Source organism: Acipenser ruthenus, chromosome 22 (assembly GCF_902713425.1).
Source record: "Acipenser ruthenus chromosome 22, fAciRut3.2 maternal haplotype, whole genome shotgun sequence".
Classification (NCBI taxonomy): Eukaryota; Metazoa; Chordata; class Actinopteri; order Acipenseriformes; family Acipenseridae; genus Acipenser; species Acipenser ruthenus.
In genome coordinates, this window is record NC_081210.1 from 4,713,332 (window position 1) to 4,734,955 (window position 21,624).

Here is a 21,624-nt window from a genome sequence, read left to right on the forward strand (position 1 = left end):
ACACAGAGGCTGCATGTCCTCTTCAGGCACCTCTGCCGGGAGATGCCACTACTGCTACCCCATTACTGATTGGAAGCACATGCTTTGCTTTACAGGGTCCCCTGTTTGGTATTTCTCAAACCAGGATTTTCTTTTTTCATAGCACATGTTGCCACCGGTGGCCAAAAGTTGCAACTGCACATCCTTGATTTAGGATTTCAACTTGACACATGGTCAACAGTAAAACAAAAACTACTGTCCAAAATGTATAGAAATAGCTGGAGACTGGAATTTCTCGGTGCTTCCTCAAAGCACGTTGTATAGTTAGGGGGTCCAGAAACCCCAACTTCTCCAGGGTTGCAACCTGATGGGTGATTTTACAGCCTGATATGGTCCATTGACCACAGGGTCTACTCCACTCTCCTTTGTACGTTACTAGTCAAGTACAGTATATTTGGATTGATGTTTCAAAGCTACAGTTCAGCTTGCACCTGCCCATTCTGTAATATGACACATTACTGAGAAAGTCTGTAAACCAGCATCCTTAAAATTGATTTGCAGCACATACAGGTCAGTGAGAGGAGTGGTGCCTGTGGCTGGGAGTGGGGGACTTTCAGCTGACAGATTAGTCATTGGAAAGGATCAGTTATCACTGTGCACCTCTCAAGCAGAAGTGGGCTACATAAACCTGGTAAATGTGGCCCAGGGCAGGGAGGTGAAAGCCCAGTCAAGTGTGATTCTAACAGACCTTCATGGTTTATAATGGTGTGTAGATTGCTGTTGCTGGCTCTGTTGGAGAATGTGGCCTGCAGAACAGTCCCCCAGAAGCCATATTGACTGATGTCTTCACTTCATGTTGAAAATTGTTGCATCTCAACAGATCTTTTCTACATACATATTTTTAAATATAGGTCCCAAGTCCATAGTGTGCAGAAGCCACATTTCTCTATTTTTGTTTTTTAAAGGAATATAATAATGTACCTGCTATTGTCTGCAACAGAGTAAATGGAGGCAAACTTTGCACTCACTTCACTGCCTTACTGTTTTCACATGAGAACTGGAGCTCCCTTTAAATATCTAAAAGTAAAGTCAATAGGTTCTATAATGTGTAGTCTCTGTAGCAGCAAACCATGATTGAATGTGGATACTGCAGGTCTGAATTAATCTGATCCGTGTATGTTACAAAGTTCATCAGTTTAGATCATTCATTGGGTGACTTAAATACTGAATCGCCCGTGTGTTGTGGGTACAGTTTGCTCCAAAACCAGTCTCACATTTCTTTCTTTTCTCTTCTTCCTCTTCCATTGCAGGACAAATGATCAGCTGGTGACCTTCCTTTCCAAGTATAGGGACATGAATTTCCTCAAGTCACACGGCAGAGACAACGCTAGGTAAGAAACTGCATCCCATTCCATTAGCTCTAACCACTTGGCCACACTGCCTCCCAGTCCCTCTGCTCTAAATGCTTGACCACACTGCCTCCCAGTCTCTCAGCTCTAACCACTAGGCCACACTGCCTCCCAGTCCCTGTGCTTTAACCACTAGGCCACACTGTCAATGACCTGTTTTCACCACACCCTTCTCTGTTGTGTAGCAGGCAATTTTAGAATTATTCTTTATTTAGCTTACTGAATCTCTGAGCTTTAATCCAATTACTACTGAGATGCTAATTAACCTTCCACTAACTTAGATGTTGGCCGACATTCTCAGTCCTCACTTACACTCTCTCCTGCTCACAGTGGGGGAAAAAGGCTGGGGTGTATTTGTAAAGTAGCTGATTCACATTAATATGGTTTTGCTTCGCTTTATTACAGCATTTATTCCTAACTGAATTAATACAATAATTTGTATTCTCTTAATTATGTCATAAATCAGTTAGATTTAATAAGATGACCTTGTTTGGGGTGATGTATGCCTGGTGCTGTTGTGTCCAGGAAATTGCTGTAAATTAATTTCCCAGGTTAGCAAATGTGCCAATTAATAATTTGATAAACAAGGCATGCTAGCTGTTCTGCTTTTCCTTGTGAGACTCCAAACTATAACTTGATCAGCAAAATAAGTTCTGGCTGAATTCCGTCCTGGAAACAGGTTCTTAATCAAGCGATCGCCTCCAGATAAAATCTTTTATGAATAAAAATGAAGATATCATCATCTTCCCTAAATTAACATTAGTGCTACTCGGGGTCTGTGAAACCAGCTGATTAAGTTCTGAAGACTGGATTAAGAATGTTTCTTATTTCAATGTGCTGTCTCCCTCGATCTCTCAGGTTTATCAGGAAACAGGGCCTGGATCGGCTCTTCTTCGAGTGTGACACACACATGTGGCGTCTCGGGGATCGCAAGATTCCGGAGGGCATCACCGTGGACGGTGGCTCGGACTGGTTCCTGCTCAACAGGAAGTTTGTGAACTACGTCATCAACTCCCAGGATGATCTGGTGACCAACATGAAGCGCTTCTACTTCTACACGCTGCTCCCCGCCGAGGTATGAGCTCCCTCACCTGCCAGCTCATTGATTAAAAATTCATCTCACTATTGGCTTACCCTTTTCAGGCTGTCTAAAACGGGGGTCACACCCTCTTTCTTCCTTCCTCCCTCCAGTCCTTCTTCCATACGGTTCTGGAGAACAGTCCTCACTGCGAGAGCATGGTGGACAACAACTTGCGCATCACCAACTGGAACCGCAAGCTGGGCTGCAAGTGCCAGTACAAGCACATCGTGGACTGGTGCGGCTGCTCTCCCAACGACTTCAAACCCGCCGACTTCCACCGCTTCCAGGTGAGTGAGGCCAGGAGGCAGCTCCTGCAAGAGGGAGGTGGCTACACAGGCATCCAGAGTCTTTCAACTCTGCACATCTAGAGCTTTTTATCCCAGCCCAGTCCTATGGGTTAGTGTAGCCTGACAAATGAAAGGCATTAAAGTACGGCATTGAGTCCTAGCCTTGCAGTGCACTAGAAAGCAAAGCAAAAAGCAAAAAAGAAAGCTTACTGTGTGTGGCACAAGTACTGGGAGTGATCCCCAGACATCTGCAGTTCTGCTTTCTGGCAGCTTCCGTACCTATATGCTAGGTAATCTTGTTGCACCAGTTCATCATCCCAACCACACCGAGTAGCAGAGCAATATGGTAGAAAATGCTGGAGCGTATCCGTCCATCTCATTCTTTTGGGCTGTTCAAAACTAGACGAAAACTTCAGTTGCTTGATCAGACCTGCTTGTGACTGTCAAATCAAAACTTGGCTGGAGTGTTTTACCACAGCTGCTCTTGCAGTGCTCACAAATTATTATTATTGTTTTTATGTACCATCTATGGTACATAAACCTATGAACTTCTCTCAATGAACCATTGTCTCTTTTGATCACAAGTTTGCAGTGAAGGCAATGGAATGTTCATTAATAGCGCAATCTGATTGGCCGAGCAGGACTTGGCGAGTTATGATTCTTCTGACCTCAGTCCTTGCTTTGCTGGCAGGCAGGCTGGAGTTTGTGACAACAGGATTTAGAGCAATGCTTCTTATTTGCTGTCCTGTCCTGGGAGGAAATGCCTCTGTCTAGAAGTCACATCTCCCAACTCATCAGCTCAGCGAAACACACTGGAAGAGATTCCAAACAAGCACTTAGTGCACGAATGCATTGGAAATTGAAACTGCAGATATGCTAAGAGATGGTTTAGCCATACAAGGGAAAAGCAGCAGTTCAATCGAAGGTTTCCAATTACATCAATAGCCACAAGGCCAGAGGTTGAGGAATGGATTGTGGACTTTAACCAAACCCCTTCGATTGGATTACTGGAGCCTTGTGCCTTGTACAGTTATTCATTATAGTTTATATTTCATTATACATAGCTGTTATTTACATTCCATCCATAGCTGTTGGCAACAAGTGTCTGTACTTGAATTAGTGTTGGAATCCGATGTTGCAATAAAATCATCATGCGCAGCCTATATTATGTATCTCTTTGTTCTGTAACCAAGATGTTATTGACGAAACAGCCAAACTTAAGAAATTGCCACACCTGTATACTCCCATTCAGTATAGCCCAATGCTGTAGGGCTTCCAGAATACACAAGAGGCTTGGGCTCTTACCCGTCACTTCTCCATGCAGCTGTAGATATGCACTCTAGTGTATTATAGAGCTTCTACTGTGCTGCATTTCCAAACAGCCCAGTGTCTGTGGGAGGGTGCCAGACCAGACCGCAGGGACAGGTCCTTCTTATTCCTGCAATAAAGAATGTATTGGCTGAGGGATCATTCGCGGTAAATTGTTAGTTGGACTGACGTTTTCGAAAAAACAAGAAAACTCTTGTTTGCACGCCAGAGCTTAATCTTAACAGTTTTTTTATTAGCTCTGCCTGCCTCTGGAGAAAAATGACGCTATTCACAAAAGACTCCCCAGTGCAGAAAGGCTTAGAAGACACATCTCTGTTGGAAGCTATTGGGCAGCCATGAGGAAAGATTAGGCCACAAAAAGGAAATAAGCCCATATAAAGGTTACTTTATATAGGAGATATTTTAGTTTAGCAACTTCCTGTTCAAATTGTATTGTTTTATTTTTTTAATTGTATAAATGTAATGTTTTGAAACTGTTCTGAATTGTTTCATTGAACCAACGTTAAACCTCTATCCATACCCTGAAGTAGTTCATTATATAATTTCACCAATTGAACCTGGAGTGGACCTGATTGGACACCCCTGATGTAGGTAGTGGGCAACACTAGCCCACCTCAGGATCACGAGTGGGAATGGGAGCCTGCATGCTCACAGGGGGGTTCTGTTTGTGTTTTGTTTCAGTCAGCAGTGAGAGGAGAGCACAGAAATATTTCTTGTCAGGGGAACTGGTAACCAAAGGAGAAAAGGGATTCTTACATTTATTACAGGTTTCCTTGCCACAGAATCTCCCACTCCAATATAAATACCGGTACCTCTGTTTTAACATGTCCTGCTCTTATGACACAGTCATTATTGCAGAGATACATATTAAAGCCCTTAACTCTAACCACTGGACTCATGGCTCAGAGTTGCCCTAGTCTTGCTAGTCTTCTCATGTCTGTTTATGGACACCAGCCTCACTCTGCCTCTATCCACAGGAACCTCACGCTCTCGCTCTCTCTTCTCCACAGCAGACTGCTCGTCCCACATTCTTCGCCCGGAAGTTCGAGGCGAGTGTGAACCAGGAGATCGTGACTCAGCTGGACGGGTTCCTGTTCGGCAGCCTGCCCTCCAGCACCCCCGGCCTCAAGGCATACTGGGAGAATGTCTTCGACGAGCCTGACGGGGTCCACAGCCTCTCTGACACCAAGCTCACCTACTACCACGCCTTCGCACGCATGGGGCTGCAGAGAGCCGCCAACTCCTTGCAGGGCGACCCCAACGACAGCAGCTGCAGGTCAGTCAGTGTGTGTGTCTCTCTCTCTCTCTCTCACACACACACACACACACACACTGTTGGTGTTAAAGTTGCTATAGACTACTTTTACATTGTTTTCTGAACAAAAAAATACTTCATGCCTTGTGGTTTATAAATTGTGGTCGCTGGTGAGCAGAAATTGTGAGATACTAGTGGTGAGAGCTAAGGGAGTTGAAGGGAAACCGTGTGGGTTAATGGTTGGAGCCGAGGGACTGGTAGGCATTGCTTGCTAGTGGGGAGAACTTACAGTAGGGATTGGGGTCTAGTACTGATGATGCCTGACCCTTATAAAAGTGAACCATGTTATTTTTGCAGTTTTCCCATCCTTTTTCCTTGGTTATACTATGCATTTACCGTAGTTTACCATGTTTATTAATACACTTTACCATACCTTGCTGTTCTTTACAGTGCTTACCTATCGTTTACCATGCTTTCACTGTGCTTTAGTACACTTTGCTATGCTTTTACTACTGAAAAGCTGTTGTTAAGGAGAAAGACAGGCCTAGTGGTTAAGAACTATCCTGCGGGTGTTGTTAGTTCTTAAAGATAGTTCTTAAAGAACTATCCTGTCGAGTTCACTGAAGACAAAATGGATGAGAAATTAAGTATCCTGTAGATAATCTAGTCCAAAAATAGTTTTTTTTTCCAGTGAATCGGAAACAAATGTTTCTCAGTCATGGAGGCAGGAGTTCTAAGAAGCACAAGGAGACGTTTGTCAGTGAGTGTGAATTTCTGTCTTTCACAGCCTTCTGCAACTCTGGAGAGCAGACACCGTGGGCAGCCCACAGTGGCGCCTCTGTTCTCTACCGTGTGCACACCAGCACCCGGAGGAGCCCGCCAGGGACCGAGCTGGGAGGGGAGGGACGGATGGAGGGGAGTTATTGGATTATGCTGGATCAGAGGCCAGGGTGTTAATATTAGCTATTCTGCTTGTCATGTTGGCAACGCTGCGATGAAATGGAGCAGATCAAAGTGCTGACAGAATACAGATGAGGCCATTGCCGGCTTTGGCTGACAGTGTGGCGGTTTACCATTCAGCAGGAGCCAGTCAATCTTTGTCAGACTTGTTTGTGCTCCGTCTGTCCAAGTTTCTAGAGATACTCTATGTCTCTATCTGTGTTTGAGTGTGAATATGCACATGTCTATATATGTTTCCCAAATGAAAAAAAAAATATGTACAAAAAACTGAGACGGTATAAAACTTAATCTGTAAACCGGTAATACAGTACGATATACTGGGGAAGTGCCTCTTGATTTGGGCTGGGAATCAGACTAAATGCCTCTTGTTTCTCTCAGGTATTTCCCGATGGGACACCCCGTGTCAGTCCACCTGTACTTCCTGTCAGACCGTTTCCAAGGTTACCTGGTGAGACACCACGCCACCAACCTGATGACCAGCAAACTGGAGACGCTGGAGACCTGGGTGATGCCCAAGAAAGTGTTCAAGATCGCTAATCCGCCTAGCAACTTCGGGAGGCTGCAGTTTGCCGAGGTAACCAATCACATCATTAGGTTTACAGATTTCAGACTGCACACTGACATGTTTCAGCAGCTACTATAGTAATTGGAATGATTTTGACAAGAAGTCGATGTAGGAAGACTTGAGTGTGGACCAGAAACAGGCAAAATATTGAGTTTGGAGGTTATTCAGTTTGTGTTTTACCTCTGCTGGTAATTTCACGAAGATATTTGCCAGTTCTTTATATTTGTCTTCTTTTTCTATTGCAGTCTTTATATTCCACTCATCTAGCATCCTATACACATTTTACTGCATATATATTTACGCCTATTCAAATTCTACACTTGTAAAATTAGGGAGGTGCAAAATTGCACAAGAACATTTGCTTGTTATTCATTTAATACTGTAAAAAAAAAAAAAAAAGGTTATGGTCTGAGTAGATCTCTTCTGGATCAGACAAACCAAACGCTGAGAGCCTGCTCATGCTATTCTGACAGAGCAAATGGAATTCAAATGTGCCATCACCCATGTACTTAAACCACATGTATTTTATATATGTGGTTTTTAATATTGTATTGTCAGAATCTCATGTTTCCCTTAATTATCCAACAGAAGTATTTGAACAAGTATATTGTTTTTACTGGGTGTGCAGGTTTTATTGCCACACAAATTTAATTTGTTAACAATTCCTTTCAAAATATATTTGAAGTCTTTGCAAATAATCTCAGCTAATCAGTTTATTAGTCATTGCACATCCTACAGGATAAGTGATGGGTGGGTGCATGCTGAACAATAAGAATTTAATTGCTTCAGGAGGTTTATTATAAATAGAAGCGAGAAACAGCCTCTGAAGCAGACATTTATAGATGGCTATTTGGGGTTTGTGTGCTTCAATAAATGCCTTTGTGAGGACTTTGCTAGTAAACTTGAATATGAGTATATATATATATTCATTCTTCTCACTGCCCCACCTGCTCTTCTCTCACATCTTCTCCGTTATTAAAAATTCATACTTTTCCACCACTTAGCGAAGCTCTATCCTTTTTCCCTTCTCTTTCTCCAATAAATAAACAAATAACTATCCTGCAGTGGCCCATCAATTATATTTTGGGCAGCAGTGTGGAGTAGTGGTTGTGGGTTCAATCCCAGGTGGAGGACACTGCTGCTGTACCCTTGAGCAAGGTACTTTACCTAGATTGCTCCAGTAAAAACCCATATAAATAGGTAATTGTATGTAAAAATAATGTGATATCTTGTAAGAATTGTAAGTCGCCCTGGATAAGGGCGTCTGCTAAGAAATAAATAACAATAAATAAATAATAAATAATATTTTTTTATTTGCTTAATTGAAATTAATTAAGTTAGTTAGCTGCTGAGAAGTAGGGTGCATTGAGCTAGATAAACTCCCAGGTGGAGAATTCTACCCTTTAACACATGCTAGGTTGTTTCTAATATAAACCACAGATGATATCACCTCATATTCTCTTCAGTACTAATGGCAGCATGTTAGCTATCCCAACAAGTAGATTTTTCTCTTAGGACATTGCATAATCAATAATGTAAAAGAGCAAGTATTTCATATATAACTCGGACACATAGCATGCTTTGCACAGTTGCTGGCTTGCCATTTACCCTTCCTCTTCCTATGGACAGACACTAGCTTAGGACAGGGTAAGGATAACGAGAACCGTTGGGCCCTGCCCTTGAAGTCCCAAGGTTCTGGGTAGGGCCCAACGGTACGATCAATCCAGATTGAATGAAGGCAGCCAGTCTATTGGGACTGTGTTTGCTGGCTTGCCTAAAAATATTCGACTGCAGCTCATTCAGAAACAGAGTTGCCAGAGGTCTCATACTTTTGCCACAGTGCTGTATAATAAACAAAATGCTGCTTACCAGTGGTAAATTCAATGAAAGTGTACAGAACAATGGAGCTGTGACTTTGCATTGCAGGTTTCCCTCAGCAAAGATGATGCCTTGAAAACCTAACAATAAACTAGTACTGTATCTGTTAACATGAAAATAACAAAACAAAAGCGACACAACTAAACTAAACCTAACTGTCATGGTAAATAACGTGCATATAAAGTTGTTTGCTACTGTTGCTCAAAAAGAACAGGATGTGTGTCAAGACGCTTTGACCCGGGCTGAGTGAGACAAAATGCATGACGGCAGTTCATAAGCCGATGAAATAACAAACAGCCACACATGCGTGAAGGTTCACTTCCGCAAGGAACGTTTTTGTTTATTCTGTTTAGCCATATTTTTGTTGTTTGAGACACACCATGAGCCAGACTGCAGCAGGGATGAAGAAACATTTGCTCGAATCAACATTTGGGCCGACGGTTCAATCCAGAGAAGCTTGGATGGAAGCGTCAGTAACATGCTGCTTCCGGGGCATTGATATGTGCATTGTGTACTTGCATCTGTCACCCAGGTCAACCCTGCTTTATCAAACGCAGTGTGAAATCATATAGCAGACCCGCATGACACCGGGTCCTGACCCAGATAGAACATGCCAGTGTGAAAGGGGCTTAGGTGATAGAAACCTACTTGCTGTGAATGTGGTGTTTGCATTGTGTTATTTTACTATACATGTAAATTAGTGACACGTCGTGTTCTGAATTGTATTTATTATAATTTCCAGATTGGCACGGAGTGGGATGCCAAGGAGCGCATTTTCCGGAATTTCGGGGGGCTGATGGGCCCGACGGACGAGCCGGTGGGAATGCAGAAGTGGGGGAAGGGGGCCAACGTGACTGTGACCGTGGTCTGGGTGGATCCCACCAACGTGATCGCAGCCACCTACGACATCCTGATCGAGGCGAGCGCCGAGTTCACACACTACCGGCCACCGCTCAACCTGCCGCTGCGACCCGGCATCTGGACTGTCAAGGTGCTGCACCACTGGAGCCCGGTCGCAGAGACGCGCTTCCTCATCGCCCCGCTCGCCTTCCACAACCACCAGCCCATCAGACAAGGTGAGGTGCCCTTTCACGCGGACATTTCCTAAACTTAGCAGATAAAAACACTGATACTGGCAACAAGCACGTGAGAAGCTTGTGTGAGAGAGAACAGAAACTAGGTGTTAAGTGTAAAATAAAATCAACCAATAGTAATATTTAAAATTGCTTTTTACAAATTAAAAAAAATAAATAAATCATCAGACAACGGAAAAGACATTTCTCAGAAAAATTGAAGAATTTTAAAAAAAGGGAGGTATACACCACAAATACCCGAACTGACAAGGGAAGGGAAGGGATATACTCACCACTTCCAACATTCAAATTATGAAAAGTATCCGTGGCTTACTGGTAGCTGTCAATTAAAAAAAAAATTACTGCTGGAACAGTCTTTTGTTCAGTACAGAAAAAGCGATATGGAACAGCACTGGCTACAGCAATCTAGGATGTCTATCGAAGTCAGTGCAATAACATGAGCGTTCCCAAAGTCACTTGCGAGCCCCTGTAACACTGTAACAATCAAAACCCAGATTGGTGTTCAACTGGATGAGCAGAAGTGTAGGGATACAATACATCACAATGAGCAAGTAAGAAAACTTGTGAGGTTCTTAAACGCTTGATTGATTCTGTTGTTTACCTTGGCAAGCAAGAACTGGCATTCAGAGGGCATGGTGAAAGCACCAATTCCTCAAATAGAGGTAATTATGAGGAATTACTTTCACTGATTTCTGACTACGACAGCATGTTAAGCAATCGCTTGTCAATAGCCACAGTATTCTCGGGTACCTCTAACAAGATTCAGAATGAATAAAAGCAGAAGTACAGGAAGCCAAGTCCATAGCTGTAATGGGAGATTAAACAACCGACGATGGAAACGCAGCTCAGCTGTCTTGTGTTTTCAGGTATGTGACACTACACGGGGATGCCATCTAGACACTTATCCAAGGTGTCGAGTTAACCACGAGTGCGCATAAGCCATGGTATTAATATGCATATAAGTAACAGAACTCACATGTTTACAATATTACAGTATTTACATGTTCATGTTTAGTTAAATGTCCTTATGGAAACGGTTGAAAGAACTGCAGTGAATGAATCAATTACAGTATACAGTACTGTACAAACTCGGTACAACTCTAGTTCAATTAAAATAAGAATTAATAAAAGAACTACAGCGTTACTTTTACGAAAACAATCCAACCACAAACTGTTGACTATTTTTAGTTATTGGCTTTGTACTGTCTAATTTCACGGTTTAAATAGCAAAAGTTAACAAATGTACATTATACAGAATTAACTCTGTGAAGAAAACCAATAATAAACAACTTGGTTTCACACAGAAATCAAGCACTGTCAATTGTTTCGCATGCAAAAACACAAGCTTTGAAAGTTCTGCTGACAAGCTTCCCGAATAACCTCAGCTTTAAAGTCAATTGAACGAGAACTTGTTTTTCGCTTCTCACTCATTGTGCACTGATACTGTAACCAGCTGCACTTGGTATTTGCGAATGAGTGAATGAATGAATGAATGATCCGTTTCCAGTCAGAGTTCAGTCACATGAAACAACAGTGTCAAGTTATCCACTAGTCTTTTTAATAGTTTTTATCCCTTTGGTACCAGTAATAAGTGTCGGGTTACGAGTAAAACGTGGTATTGAATTAAAATTAAGATGCAGGATGCATATATTTTATATGGAAAAAATCCAGGACCAAGACTGTCTGTCGAATTAAGCAAAGGCGTTGTTGTCCACCAGTCAAGTTAACCATATACACATACACACACATTTTTCTCATTGCATAAGAATGACAACCGATGGCCTAATGCTACAATTACAGGGTTTTTTTTTGTTTGTTTTTTTTTTGCACACAAAACAAACTTTGTTCCTGAGACAACAGGAAGCCAGCTCTCTTTTGCACTCCCCTGTTACCCCGGTCTCATAGAAGGATATCCTGTCTCAGCTGCTAAACCTTGTTGTTTGTTTGTTCTTCCTCTTTCAGATGATGCTTTGAGGCTGCACAACGGACCGGCCAAGAACAGCTACATGGAGCAGAGCTTCCACGGGCTCAACCCGGTGCTGAACATCCCGGTGCACCTGGGGCAGGTGGAGGCTGCCAAGCACAATGCAGGGCTGACCGGCAGCGAGCTGGAGCGCTGGGTGGACGAGCTGGTGGGGGCACACTGGTCTGCAGTGGACGTGTGCTCCGTGGGGCCCAGCGGCTGTCCGGTCATGCAGGCCTGCAGCCAGACCGTGTGGAGCGCGCTCAGCCCCGACCCCAAAGCCGAGCTTGGGCCAATCAGAGCAGATGGTCACCTCAGGTAGCGCCCACTGCTGGACGGGAGGCTCAACTGCTATTCATTTTTTATTGCAACCGTTTTTATATAAGTGTAACTGCTTCTTAAATAACAAAAAAGGAAGGCTGCTAATATTATATATTAGTAATGGTATTGCCATTACTTCGGTCAGGCAGCTTTTGATTTTGTTATGGAAGTTAAGTCTAGACTGTGATTTAAAAGGCAAACTATTTTGAGCCGTTTAGCCGTACCTACCTTCACCTTGTCTTATTTTAAGTTTCTCAATCCTAAATTTGAAGCCATCCCAATTGTGCTACTTTGACTTTGTTTCAAAACTTTTGTCCACGTTTCTATTTCGTATCACTGGACATACAAACTGGTAGCAACATTGTAGTCATCGTGACCCAAGGGGATACCCAGTTAGTGATACTTACTGTGGAATGCTGCAGCCAGTCACCATATTCACACAGTGACCTCACAATGGGGACACAAAGGTGTTTTAGGGTGCCACTTTGTCTGTGCAAACATTGCCTTTCTGTTAGTTTTGCTGACACTTTGCTTTGCTTTGCTTGGGAAGCATATTGCTGTTCCCACTTTTTTTTCTTTTTCTTTCTTTTGTTACAAAAGAAAATAATCTTATGGCACAATTAAAGTAAAAAATAATAGGATGTCCAAATTGTTCTCAATTTAATACAGAAAATAAAACAAAGCGTACTCTCAATTACCTTATTTAAACTCAAGCCACTGATCTTGAATCCCAATGTATTTTTGTGTTTAAAACATGGAAAAATACAGAAAGGAGCTGCTTATTTTAAGTTCATGGCTGGCAACCAGGCAACCTATAACTGTACCATTATTTCAACATGTTGACGTCACTGTGGTTAGGAACATGACATCGGCTTTAATGAAGTATAGCGGCCTTCCTAAAATGTACTGTACAGTTCAATCCTTCCTTTTTCTATTAAAATAATAGTAAACATGAATTAGAAACTCAGCACATCTGGAAGCTGAACAGTGCAGCTGCAGATGTTACAGCTGGGTTTGTTTTTTATGTTTTTAAGCTTTTTTTGTTTGTTTCGTGGATACTGCAGGCTGCCTGAAACTTGAAATATGGGATGTCACCTGCGCTGGCATTCTGGGAAAAAATATCATAACGGTTTTTTTATTTATTTTTTTGGCACAACTTAGGGGGAAACAAACAGAAGCAGAGAGAGAGAGTTTGAGCTATTTATTTATAAATATGTATATTTTTAGTCAATGACTAATGATTACATGCTGCATTTGCAGCTTGCTGAATATTTTATCTTTACTAACCACCTGCCTTTATTTACAAAGGCCTTTGCCCCAACTTACCACATTCCATATCCTCCCAGTCTGTGTCTGGACTGGCTATCCTTATGCACGCAGTATTGAAGAAATGCACCATTTTTTTTATTTAATTAATTTTTTTAAATACAAGCTGAGGAATCTGGTCCGTAGTTTCCATTTTGTTTATGTTGCTGCTTCACCTTCTGTGGCTGGCAGGCATTACTTCTGCTTGAATAAACTGCTAACTGTGCCACAGCGAATACTGTGTGAGCAGGTAGTCCTCAAATAATGGAACTGTCTAATTGAAACACTGAACAGTATTGAGATCCACATGCATATATGTGTTGTAGTGCTAAGCTAGGCTGGAAATAGTGTTGCAGTGAGACCGTATCTGTGCTGTACAATCTGGGAGCTGCTTTAACTGTACCGTGAGATCCTGTTTTTTTGTAGGAACATTTTAGTGTCTAACTTTTTTTAAATTTTTTTTTTTAATTTAGTCATCACCAATGGTTTTTTTACCCCGGTTTTCTCCCCAATTTGGAATGCCATATTATTATTTTTATCGCAGTTCACCGCTGCAACCCCCTGGCGACTCGGGAAACGGAGGCTGAAACACGCGTCCTCCAAAACTTGTTCCTGCCAATCCGTCATTTTTCGCACTGCGGATCCACAGCGAAGCCACCAGACCCATAGTGCCGGAGGACAACACGGATCTGGGTGGCTCCACTGCAGACCCGCAGGTGCCCTATCAGCCACAGGGGTCGCTGGTGAGCGGTAGTGGATTGCCCTGGCCATCCGCCCTGGCTGACCTAAGCTCTTCCTACCCAGGCTGCGCTCGGCCAATTGTGCGCCACCCCCTAGGAACCCCCGGTCGCGGTCGGCAACGAAATAGCCTGGATTCGAACCTGCGATCTCCAGGACATAGAGCGCATCCTGCACTCCACGCAGAGCGCCTTTACTGGATGCGCCACTCGGGAGCCCCCGTGTCTTTCACTTTTAACAATAAAATATGTTTTTATGTATGATGCTGTTTAAACAAACTGCAAACATGCTAGAACAGTAAGACTATTGGATTCCCCACCTCCTACACTGCAGCCGCGTACCACAGAGCTACTCAAGCCCACTACCTTCCACCAGCAGCCTCAGAAGCTTCTGCAAGCATATCTCTACCTCATCAGCAGCATACATTTGTTTTCCTTTTTATGTATTTACTTGAATCACCTGCTCATTGATTAAAACAAGGTTTTCTGAAGCCGCGATGCTCTTAAGGTTTAAGGATCTCGCTGCGAGAGCTGTGCAATTATAGCAGCCCATCAATTACAGCTGGCAGAAAACGCAGCTCAGGGACTGATTGATAGAGGCGATTAGCTACTCCACACATGGCAATCGCCACCAGATTCCACTGACGGAGGCAGTCCAGGGATATGGGAGCTGAAGGGCTTGTAAGGAGGGGTGGCAGTGTGGTCCAGTGGTTAAAGCTGAAGGACTAGGAGGGAAGGATGAGCTTAACAGGGTGATCTTTCGTTGCTGTGAATACAAATTTCGTCAAAACCAAGCTATGTTCCTTACAACTTAGGATTTAAGAAACAAAAAATACCAAGACAGTATATTTTATTATACGCAGCTTTATATATATATATATATATATATATATATATATATATATATATATATATATATATATATATATATTCTGTTACAAAAATGAAGGGCTGCTAAACTTAATGGCATGTATTGGCCATCCTGATCCAGCAGTGCTGCTAACAGTACAGATTTTGTTCTGGTCATGTCTTTAAAAGAAAATTGTAAATGTAAAAAAATCAATGCATTGTAGCACGACAGAGTTCTGTACATCGCATACTAACTCCAGCTTATCTAAAGTCTACCAGCTGTGAATATTTGCTGTTTAATGGTATTAAACCAGCTGTACGCATGGAACCGACAGTAGTCAGGTCAAGGGTCTGGTAACTCTTCTCCTATTCTCTCGGTTTAAAAAAAAAAATTAAAAGTGGGACTTCATTTAGGAACCTTTTAAGATGAAAAAACGTAATCTGTGAGCAGCACTCAAGGACCAGTTCTGACCTCACCTAATCAAAGAAATACTCTTGCAACTATAGCCCTGACCACTGTGGGGCAGTGTTGGGGCAAAGTGAATACTGGCAGGCAGCTACTACACCAGTCTTGCCTTTCCCAGCAACAACGGTGCTGTGGAACAGTCAAGAGACCTGTCAACTATCCTCCTCTGATTCATAGTACTGGTTCTATTGTGTCGAAATGCATTTCAACACCTTTTAATTTGAATTTCTGCTGTTTAGAATAAGAAAAAAATTACCAAAACAAAACCTAGTACTGACCACCCTTTCATTGGAATTAAATAAGAAAAATAATCTAATGTTACTGTATGTTATGATGAATTAAAGAATAACTATTTTGTTATAAATATTATACATAAAAAATGTACAGAAGTATTTTGTAATCTAAAGTCTTAAGAAAAAATTTAAAAAAGAATACAAATTGTAAATACAGTATGGTTACAAGGCAAAATAAAATATATGAATTCCCAGCACAGAACTTGGCACATTAAAGGATGTAGATATTTTGTAATTTATTTAAAGTAAAAAGTAAAGAAAAGAAATATTTTATGATTCATTTGACGAGGTAATAATTGTTATAATGATGATTATGTGCCATTCTGAGAACCTAACGTCAAACTGCTGTTCCTGTCGCTAGAATGTTGTTGTGTTTTTTTTGTTGTTTTTTTTTTTGCACTAACTTCTCCAAACTCGTCCCCCCCCCCCCCCCCCCCCCCCCCACCTTCTGTTAGCCGAGAAGAGCGGAGATTTTGTGCCTTAGCTGTTCTTTCATCTTGGGAACTCTTGCTTTTAATGTCTGCAAGCAAATGTTTGAATTTATTTTATTTCTCCAAGAAAATATATATATATATATGTACCAGGAACTTGTATCATACCAAAAAACTGCTGTTGTATATACAATGCCTTCTGTTTTACTGCGTGTGTTTTTTTCTTTTGTTTTTTTTGACTGCTGAGTTTTAAAATAAAATGATGAAATATCTTTTCTCCCTCTGTGTGTTTTTTTTTTTTTTTTGTGGACGAGAGGGGCACCACAATGTTAATACACTTTTACAGGTAACATTAAGATTTGGTGTCAGTTTAAAAACTGGAAGCTTTGTCAGTCCCATGGTTTTCTGGCCAAAGAAATTGAATCTCACATGTTTCAGCTGCACATTTCCTTATTTAATACCAGTTCATTTCCATGACTGTTCCTGCCGTCAGCTTTGCACATAATGTATGAATAAACAGAGTCATAAGATAGCAAGTCGGATAGTAAATGCAGTAGAAACCAATTAACAAGCTGTGTTACAATTACAGTAATCCTCATCAGGTTAAACTGGGGGCAAAATACGCAACTCAAACTGAAAATCTGTTTTACCAACTGGGAACAGCTTAATAGAGCAGTCGTCTGATCTTAAAGAATACAGCAGAAAGATATTATGGGGGACCTTTATTAATCAAACCCAACAGAGTGGTACCTTGCTACACTCACAGGAAGACAATGCAAAGTAGAATACTGTTGCGGAAATGGTACTAAAAGCTGAATATGAGGTAGGAAACTTGGCAGTAAACCGTCACCAATGCATGAGCCATATTTGAATGTGTAACGGAACATGACAGTGAGTTTCTGCATGTTAAAAGCAGTTACACACACACACACACTACAAACAGAAGGATTAGCTGTGCACCCCTTGCCCTCTCCACTATCTTTAGTCTAATTCACATTCTTTATTACACTCTGTAGCGTGTAATCTTCTGATTTAATTTAACAGAATTAACACAGCAGCGACTCTGCGCAACGATCTCCGTGCTGTAATTAGTTGTTTGCCGTGGCTGTGTGTGTTTCGGATATCTCTACCCTGTGGAGTGCACATATCTCCCAAAAGAACTCTCTAAAGTGCTAAGTACGGCATTGCATGCTGTAGACTGACCTCCCAAAAGTCGCACCTCTGTAGTCATGCATATACAACTCACAATGCTGCTAAACACTAAGCCACACTGCCTCCTAGCCCCCCACACCCTCATTACAGAGTAAAAATCCATCCTGTTCAGCACACTGTTCTGGTTGATACAGCTTGCTTGCTTGCTTTGTGCTTTCAGTGTGTGGGTAATTGTGCACATTGAGTGACACCTTTCTATGGCAAAATTATCTTTTAGAGAACCCCAAACTTACAAACTGACCGAACACACCACTTAAAACAAGAAACGGCTCCTGGCTACTGAAGAAGATCACTTAGCTCTCCTAGCTAATGTATATATGTGTTTTATTATTATTCCACATGTTAAATATGCAGTACTTTTATGAATACAGCACATAAGTATTAAACCACTTAGTCAACAGTCTCAATTTCAAAATGGATTTGTAACTCTGGGGCTCTATTGCAATGCTATTACAGCAGTCAAATGTGACCACATCTCTTCAAATTTTGTACATTTCTGCCACTTGCTTCCTTATTCATGGAACTCCATTGAAATTACCACAGCGAGTTATACCTCTGTTTTAATCTATGATAAATAATTAAAGATATTTTTTTATCAATATGGGAATACATAACTTAATCCTCACAACGCAAGCCATGAACTGCCAAAAAATATAAAATTATGCAAAAAGCCTTTCCAGTAAAAACAGCATATTAATTCAATTTTTAAGCTACTCAAACCCGTGACCTTCCACCCTGTAGTCCGGTACTTTGAGCACAGTTCCACTCCACCCTGCACTTTAACCAGACAGCTGATTCAAACCCAGAACTCCCCACGCTGCAGCCCAGCACTCTCCTCTCCAATTACTGTGTCACTGTACAATGAAAGAATCTTCGTTGTACTCAATCCAGCTGAACGGGCTTTGATTTGATTGACATCCCTTTCCAGTCGGTCCCAAAGCTTTATTGAAATGTAGCCTTGCTAATTATGCAAACAAGGGTCTCTAATGAGACATGCAAAGGGAGAGAGTGTGAGAATCAGGCAGGCTGGTGCAGAGAGCAAGAGAGCAAGTTCCCCGTAGAACCATCAAACAACAGTGTGTCTCTCTGACGAATGATGGAATTAGGTTGGTCAGTCATGCATGCAGTGAGATCCCAACAGACACCTCCATCAACGTGAGCATGCACACTGCACAGGGAAATCTTATCTTTGGTGAAATGTTTAATTACAGTGTTCAGAGGTAGTGCAGTTTCTACGGGGGGTATTCTAGGTGTACACTGTGCTTAGAACAGGAACCCAAACCATGACAAATTAGAAGCTGAATGTTTAATACTGGTAGACTAATATTGATCACATGGGCTACAGCAACACATGATTTTAACTAACTTTCGAGTTGACAAAAAACCTTTGCTAGCATTCTTTAAACCAATCATCCCATATCATAATGATTTAAAATTTAAAAAGGATGTCACAGTGTTTCACCATTCTCATTCCTGTATTTGTAACTTGCAGTCTAACTCCAGTTAATGTAACCTCTCCCACGGTTTTCTGAAGAAAGTGATTTGTTTTTACTTCAATAGCCTTGTCAATTACTGGGAGCCGAGGAAGCCTGGGTCCGATCGATACAGCAAGCAGCGGGCCCACCTCTCCACAGCAGAGTCCTGCGCTCACCACCGGCACGCTGAACACAGCTACAAGCTTGTTACAGCTTGTTGAGAGGTAGCGATCGATGTTAACCTCTGTGATCATCTACCTCCGATAACTCTACCATGTTCTATATACTCCCTATGGCATGTCAAGATATACACACCTAAATAGAGCATCCTCTATACTTCTTCTATCTTCTAGAAGTATCCATCCATGTTCAATCACATCATTCAGCTACCTGGTGTGTGAACTCCTGAACACTAGTATTATTGGGATTTATTGAATTGACTGAAACCTGAAAGAAATATTTCAGAATATTCTGTCATTTTAATCAGAGAACTGACCATACTGAAGTTTGTAAAACATCTTTCCGTCTGTATTTTTGAGCTAACATAAACAGCCCTAAACCAGCATTATTAATATCAAAACAGCAGGAAATGGCTGCAGTTACCACTTAAACAGGAGTTGGAGTCCCCAGGCCCCTGCATGGGAGCTGGCAGGGTGAGGACCAGTCGTGGGCTGCCAGACTCCTGCTGTCAGCTCACTGCCACCAGCGGCACTGAAAAACAGCTCAGATTTTGATGTGATCCAGTCCTCGCACTGTGTGGAAATGTCACAGTGGATAAACTTCAGCGAGAGAGGCCAAACCAATGTAGAGGAGCCAGGCAAGGAGAGCGCCCAAGAGGATTGTGGTTGCTGTAGTTCTAGAATTCAGCAATTAACATAGCAGTGTGATTACCAGCAACCAAACTGATCAGCACATTCGACCACTGGGATTGCGTGTTGCTACGTAATCTGTTTTGATTAACCCTAGCCAGATAAATGGCTAGTTATCAACCTTTCGTTACTAGCACCCAGGGATGTTCCAGTCTCTCTTTTTCCGTCCACTGCATGCGTAATTCAGTGACTACCAAATCAATTTTCTAGTCTGGATAAAGTACAGCGCGTCACGTGGCGGTATTTCTACAATTGGACACTGCATTAAAAGAAGTTCAGTGGTTAGCGTGCTGGGCTGCAGTGTGGAAGGCAGTGGGTTTGAGTAGCTCAGTGGTTGGAATGCTGGGCTGCAGTGTGGAAGGCAGTGGGTTTGAGTAGCTCAGTGGTTGGATTGCTGGGCTGCAGTGTGGACGGCAGTGGGTTTGAGTAGCTCAGTGGCTGGAATGCTGGGCTGCAGTGTGGAAGGCAGTGGGTTTGAGTAGCACAGTGGTTAGAGAGCTGGACTGCAACGTGGAAGGTTTGAGCAGCGAGTGCTTATGTACTGTTAAGAGTCTTTAGACACTCGTTGTTATTCATGTATTCATTGGTTCATGAGTTGTCTTTCTTGATTCAAAGCAAAGTTTTCTCTCTTTGTGTCAGACAGTACTTTGTCTAAAGGAACAGCGGTTCTGCATGGTGTGTCGAATGACATTTTCCGGAGCGCTCTACCAGAATCTCTTTGTTCACATATTTCAGTCACTGTTTGCGTGTCAGCTGCTGTAAAGCTGTCATGTCAGTTTTTATTTATTTATTTATTTATTTTTTTAAATTTAGTCGTTGCCAATTAGTTTGTATTATTTTCTCCCCAATTTGAAATGCCCAATTATTTTTTAGGCTCAGCTCACCGCTACCACCCCTGCGCTGACTCGGGAGCGGCGAAGATGAACACACGATGTCCTCCGAAGCGTGTGCCGTCAGCCGCCCACTTCTTTACACACTGCAAACTCACCGTGCAGCCGCCTCACGCTACAGCGTCGGAGGACAACGCAGCTCTGGGCAGCTTACAGGCAAGCCCGCAGGCGCCCGGCCAGACTACAGGGGTCGCTGGTGCGCGGTGAGCCGAGGACACCCTGGCCGACCTAACCCTCCCTCCCCCCGGACGACGCTCGGCCAATTGAGCGCCGCCCCCTGAAAGCTCCCGTCCACGGTCGGCTGTGGAATAGCCTGGACTCGAACTCGCGACGTCCAGGGTATAGAGCGCATCCTGCACTCTAGCGAGTGCTTTTACTGGATGCGCCACTTGGGAGCCCTTAAAGCTGTCATGTCAGTTGAAAGTTTAAACAAGGCTACAGAGCAGCGCAGTGATCAATCCAGTAAAACACTCCTATAAAACCTGTGCTACAATATGTTACCCTCTGTATCAAAATAACGCCTGTTTAATTGATCTAAACACCAGTGGCATTTACATCATTAAAACAGGACTGTAATAATGCACCGTATCATTGATGTGATAAACTTACTTCCTAATCACCTTGTATATTATACAGTAAATCTTCATACAGTATCTCTACTAGTCAATCAAAATGTTCCACTCAAGGACATTCCAGTACTGTACATTTTATCATATCATAAGTGTCAGCTCATTACTTGTGTATTAGAAAAACCTCATCCTGCCTGTGATGTCATTAGAGACCTGAACAGCAAATACACTGCCCCCTGAAGGAGAGTGTGGAGGGTTTATTATGCTGTTCCTCCCCCTCCCCCTCCCCCTCCCTCTCCCTCTCCCTCTCCCTCTCCCTCTCCCTCTCCCTCTCCCTCTCCCTCTCTCACCCTGTGCCCCACAGCGAGATATAACGGATGGTTTTGAGGCTGCCACTGTCAGCGGGG

The 21,624-nt window shown here is 42.5% G+C and overlaps 1 protein-coding gene across 2 annotated transcripts in view; it reads left to right on the forward strand.

The window, feature by feature from the left end:
* The window catches only part of LOC117431041 (xylosyltransferase 1-like), a 50,892-nt gene extending 34,415 nt beyond the window's left edge, over positions 1-16,477 (forward strand). The window contains exons 5-11 of one of the 2 annotated variants that reach the window (XM_034051626.3): positions 1,290-1,370; positions 2,247-2,463; positions 2,580-2,756; positions 5,099-5,361; positions 6,679-6,874; positions 9,486-9,819; positions 11,800-16,477. In XM_034051626.3, coding sequence (XP_033907517.2) covers positions 1,290-1,370; positions 2,247-2,463; positions 2,580-2,756; positions 5,099-5,361; positions 6,679-6,874; positions 9,486-9,819; positions 11,800-12,122 — 1,591 coding nt within the window. In that variant the 3' untranslated portion in view covers positions 12,123-16,477. Of the gene's footprint in view, positions 1-1,289; positions 1,371-2,246; positions 2,464-2,579; positions 2,757-5,095; positions 5,362-6,678; positions 6,875-9,485; positions 9,820-11,799 lie in introns of both variants that reach the window. The other variant, XM_034051624.3, reaches the window with a different exon arrangement.
* Positions 16,478-21,624: the final 5,147 nt, after the last annotated feature.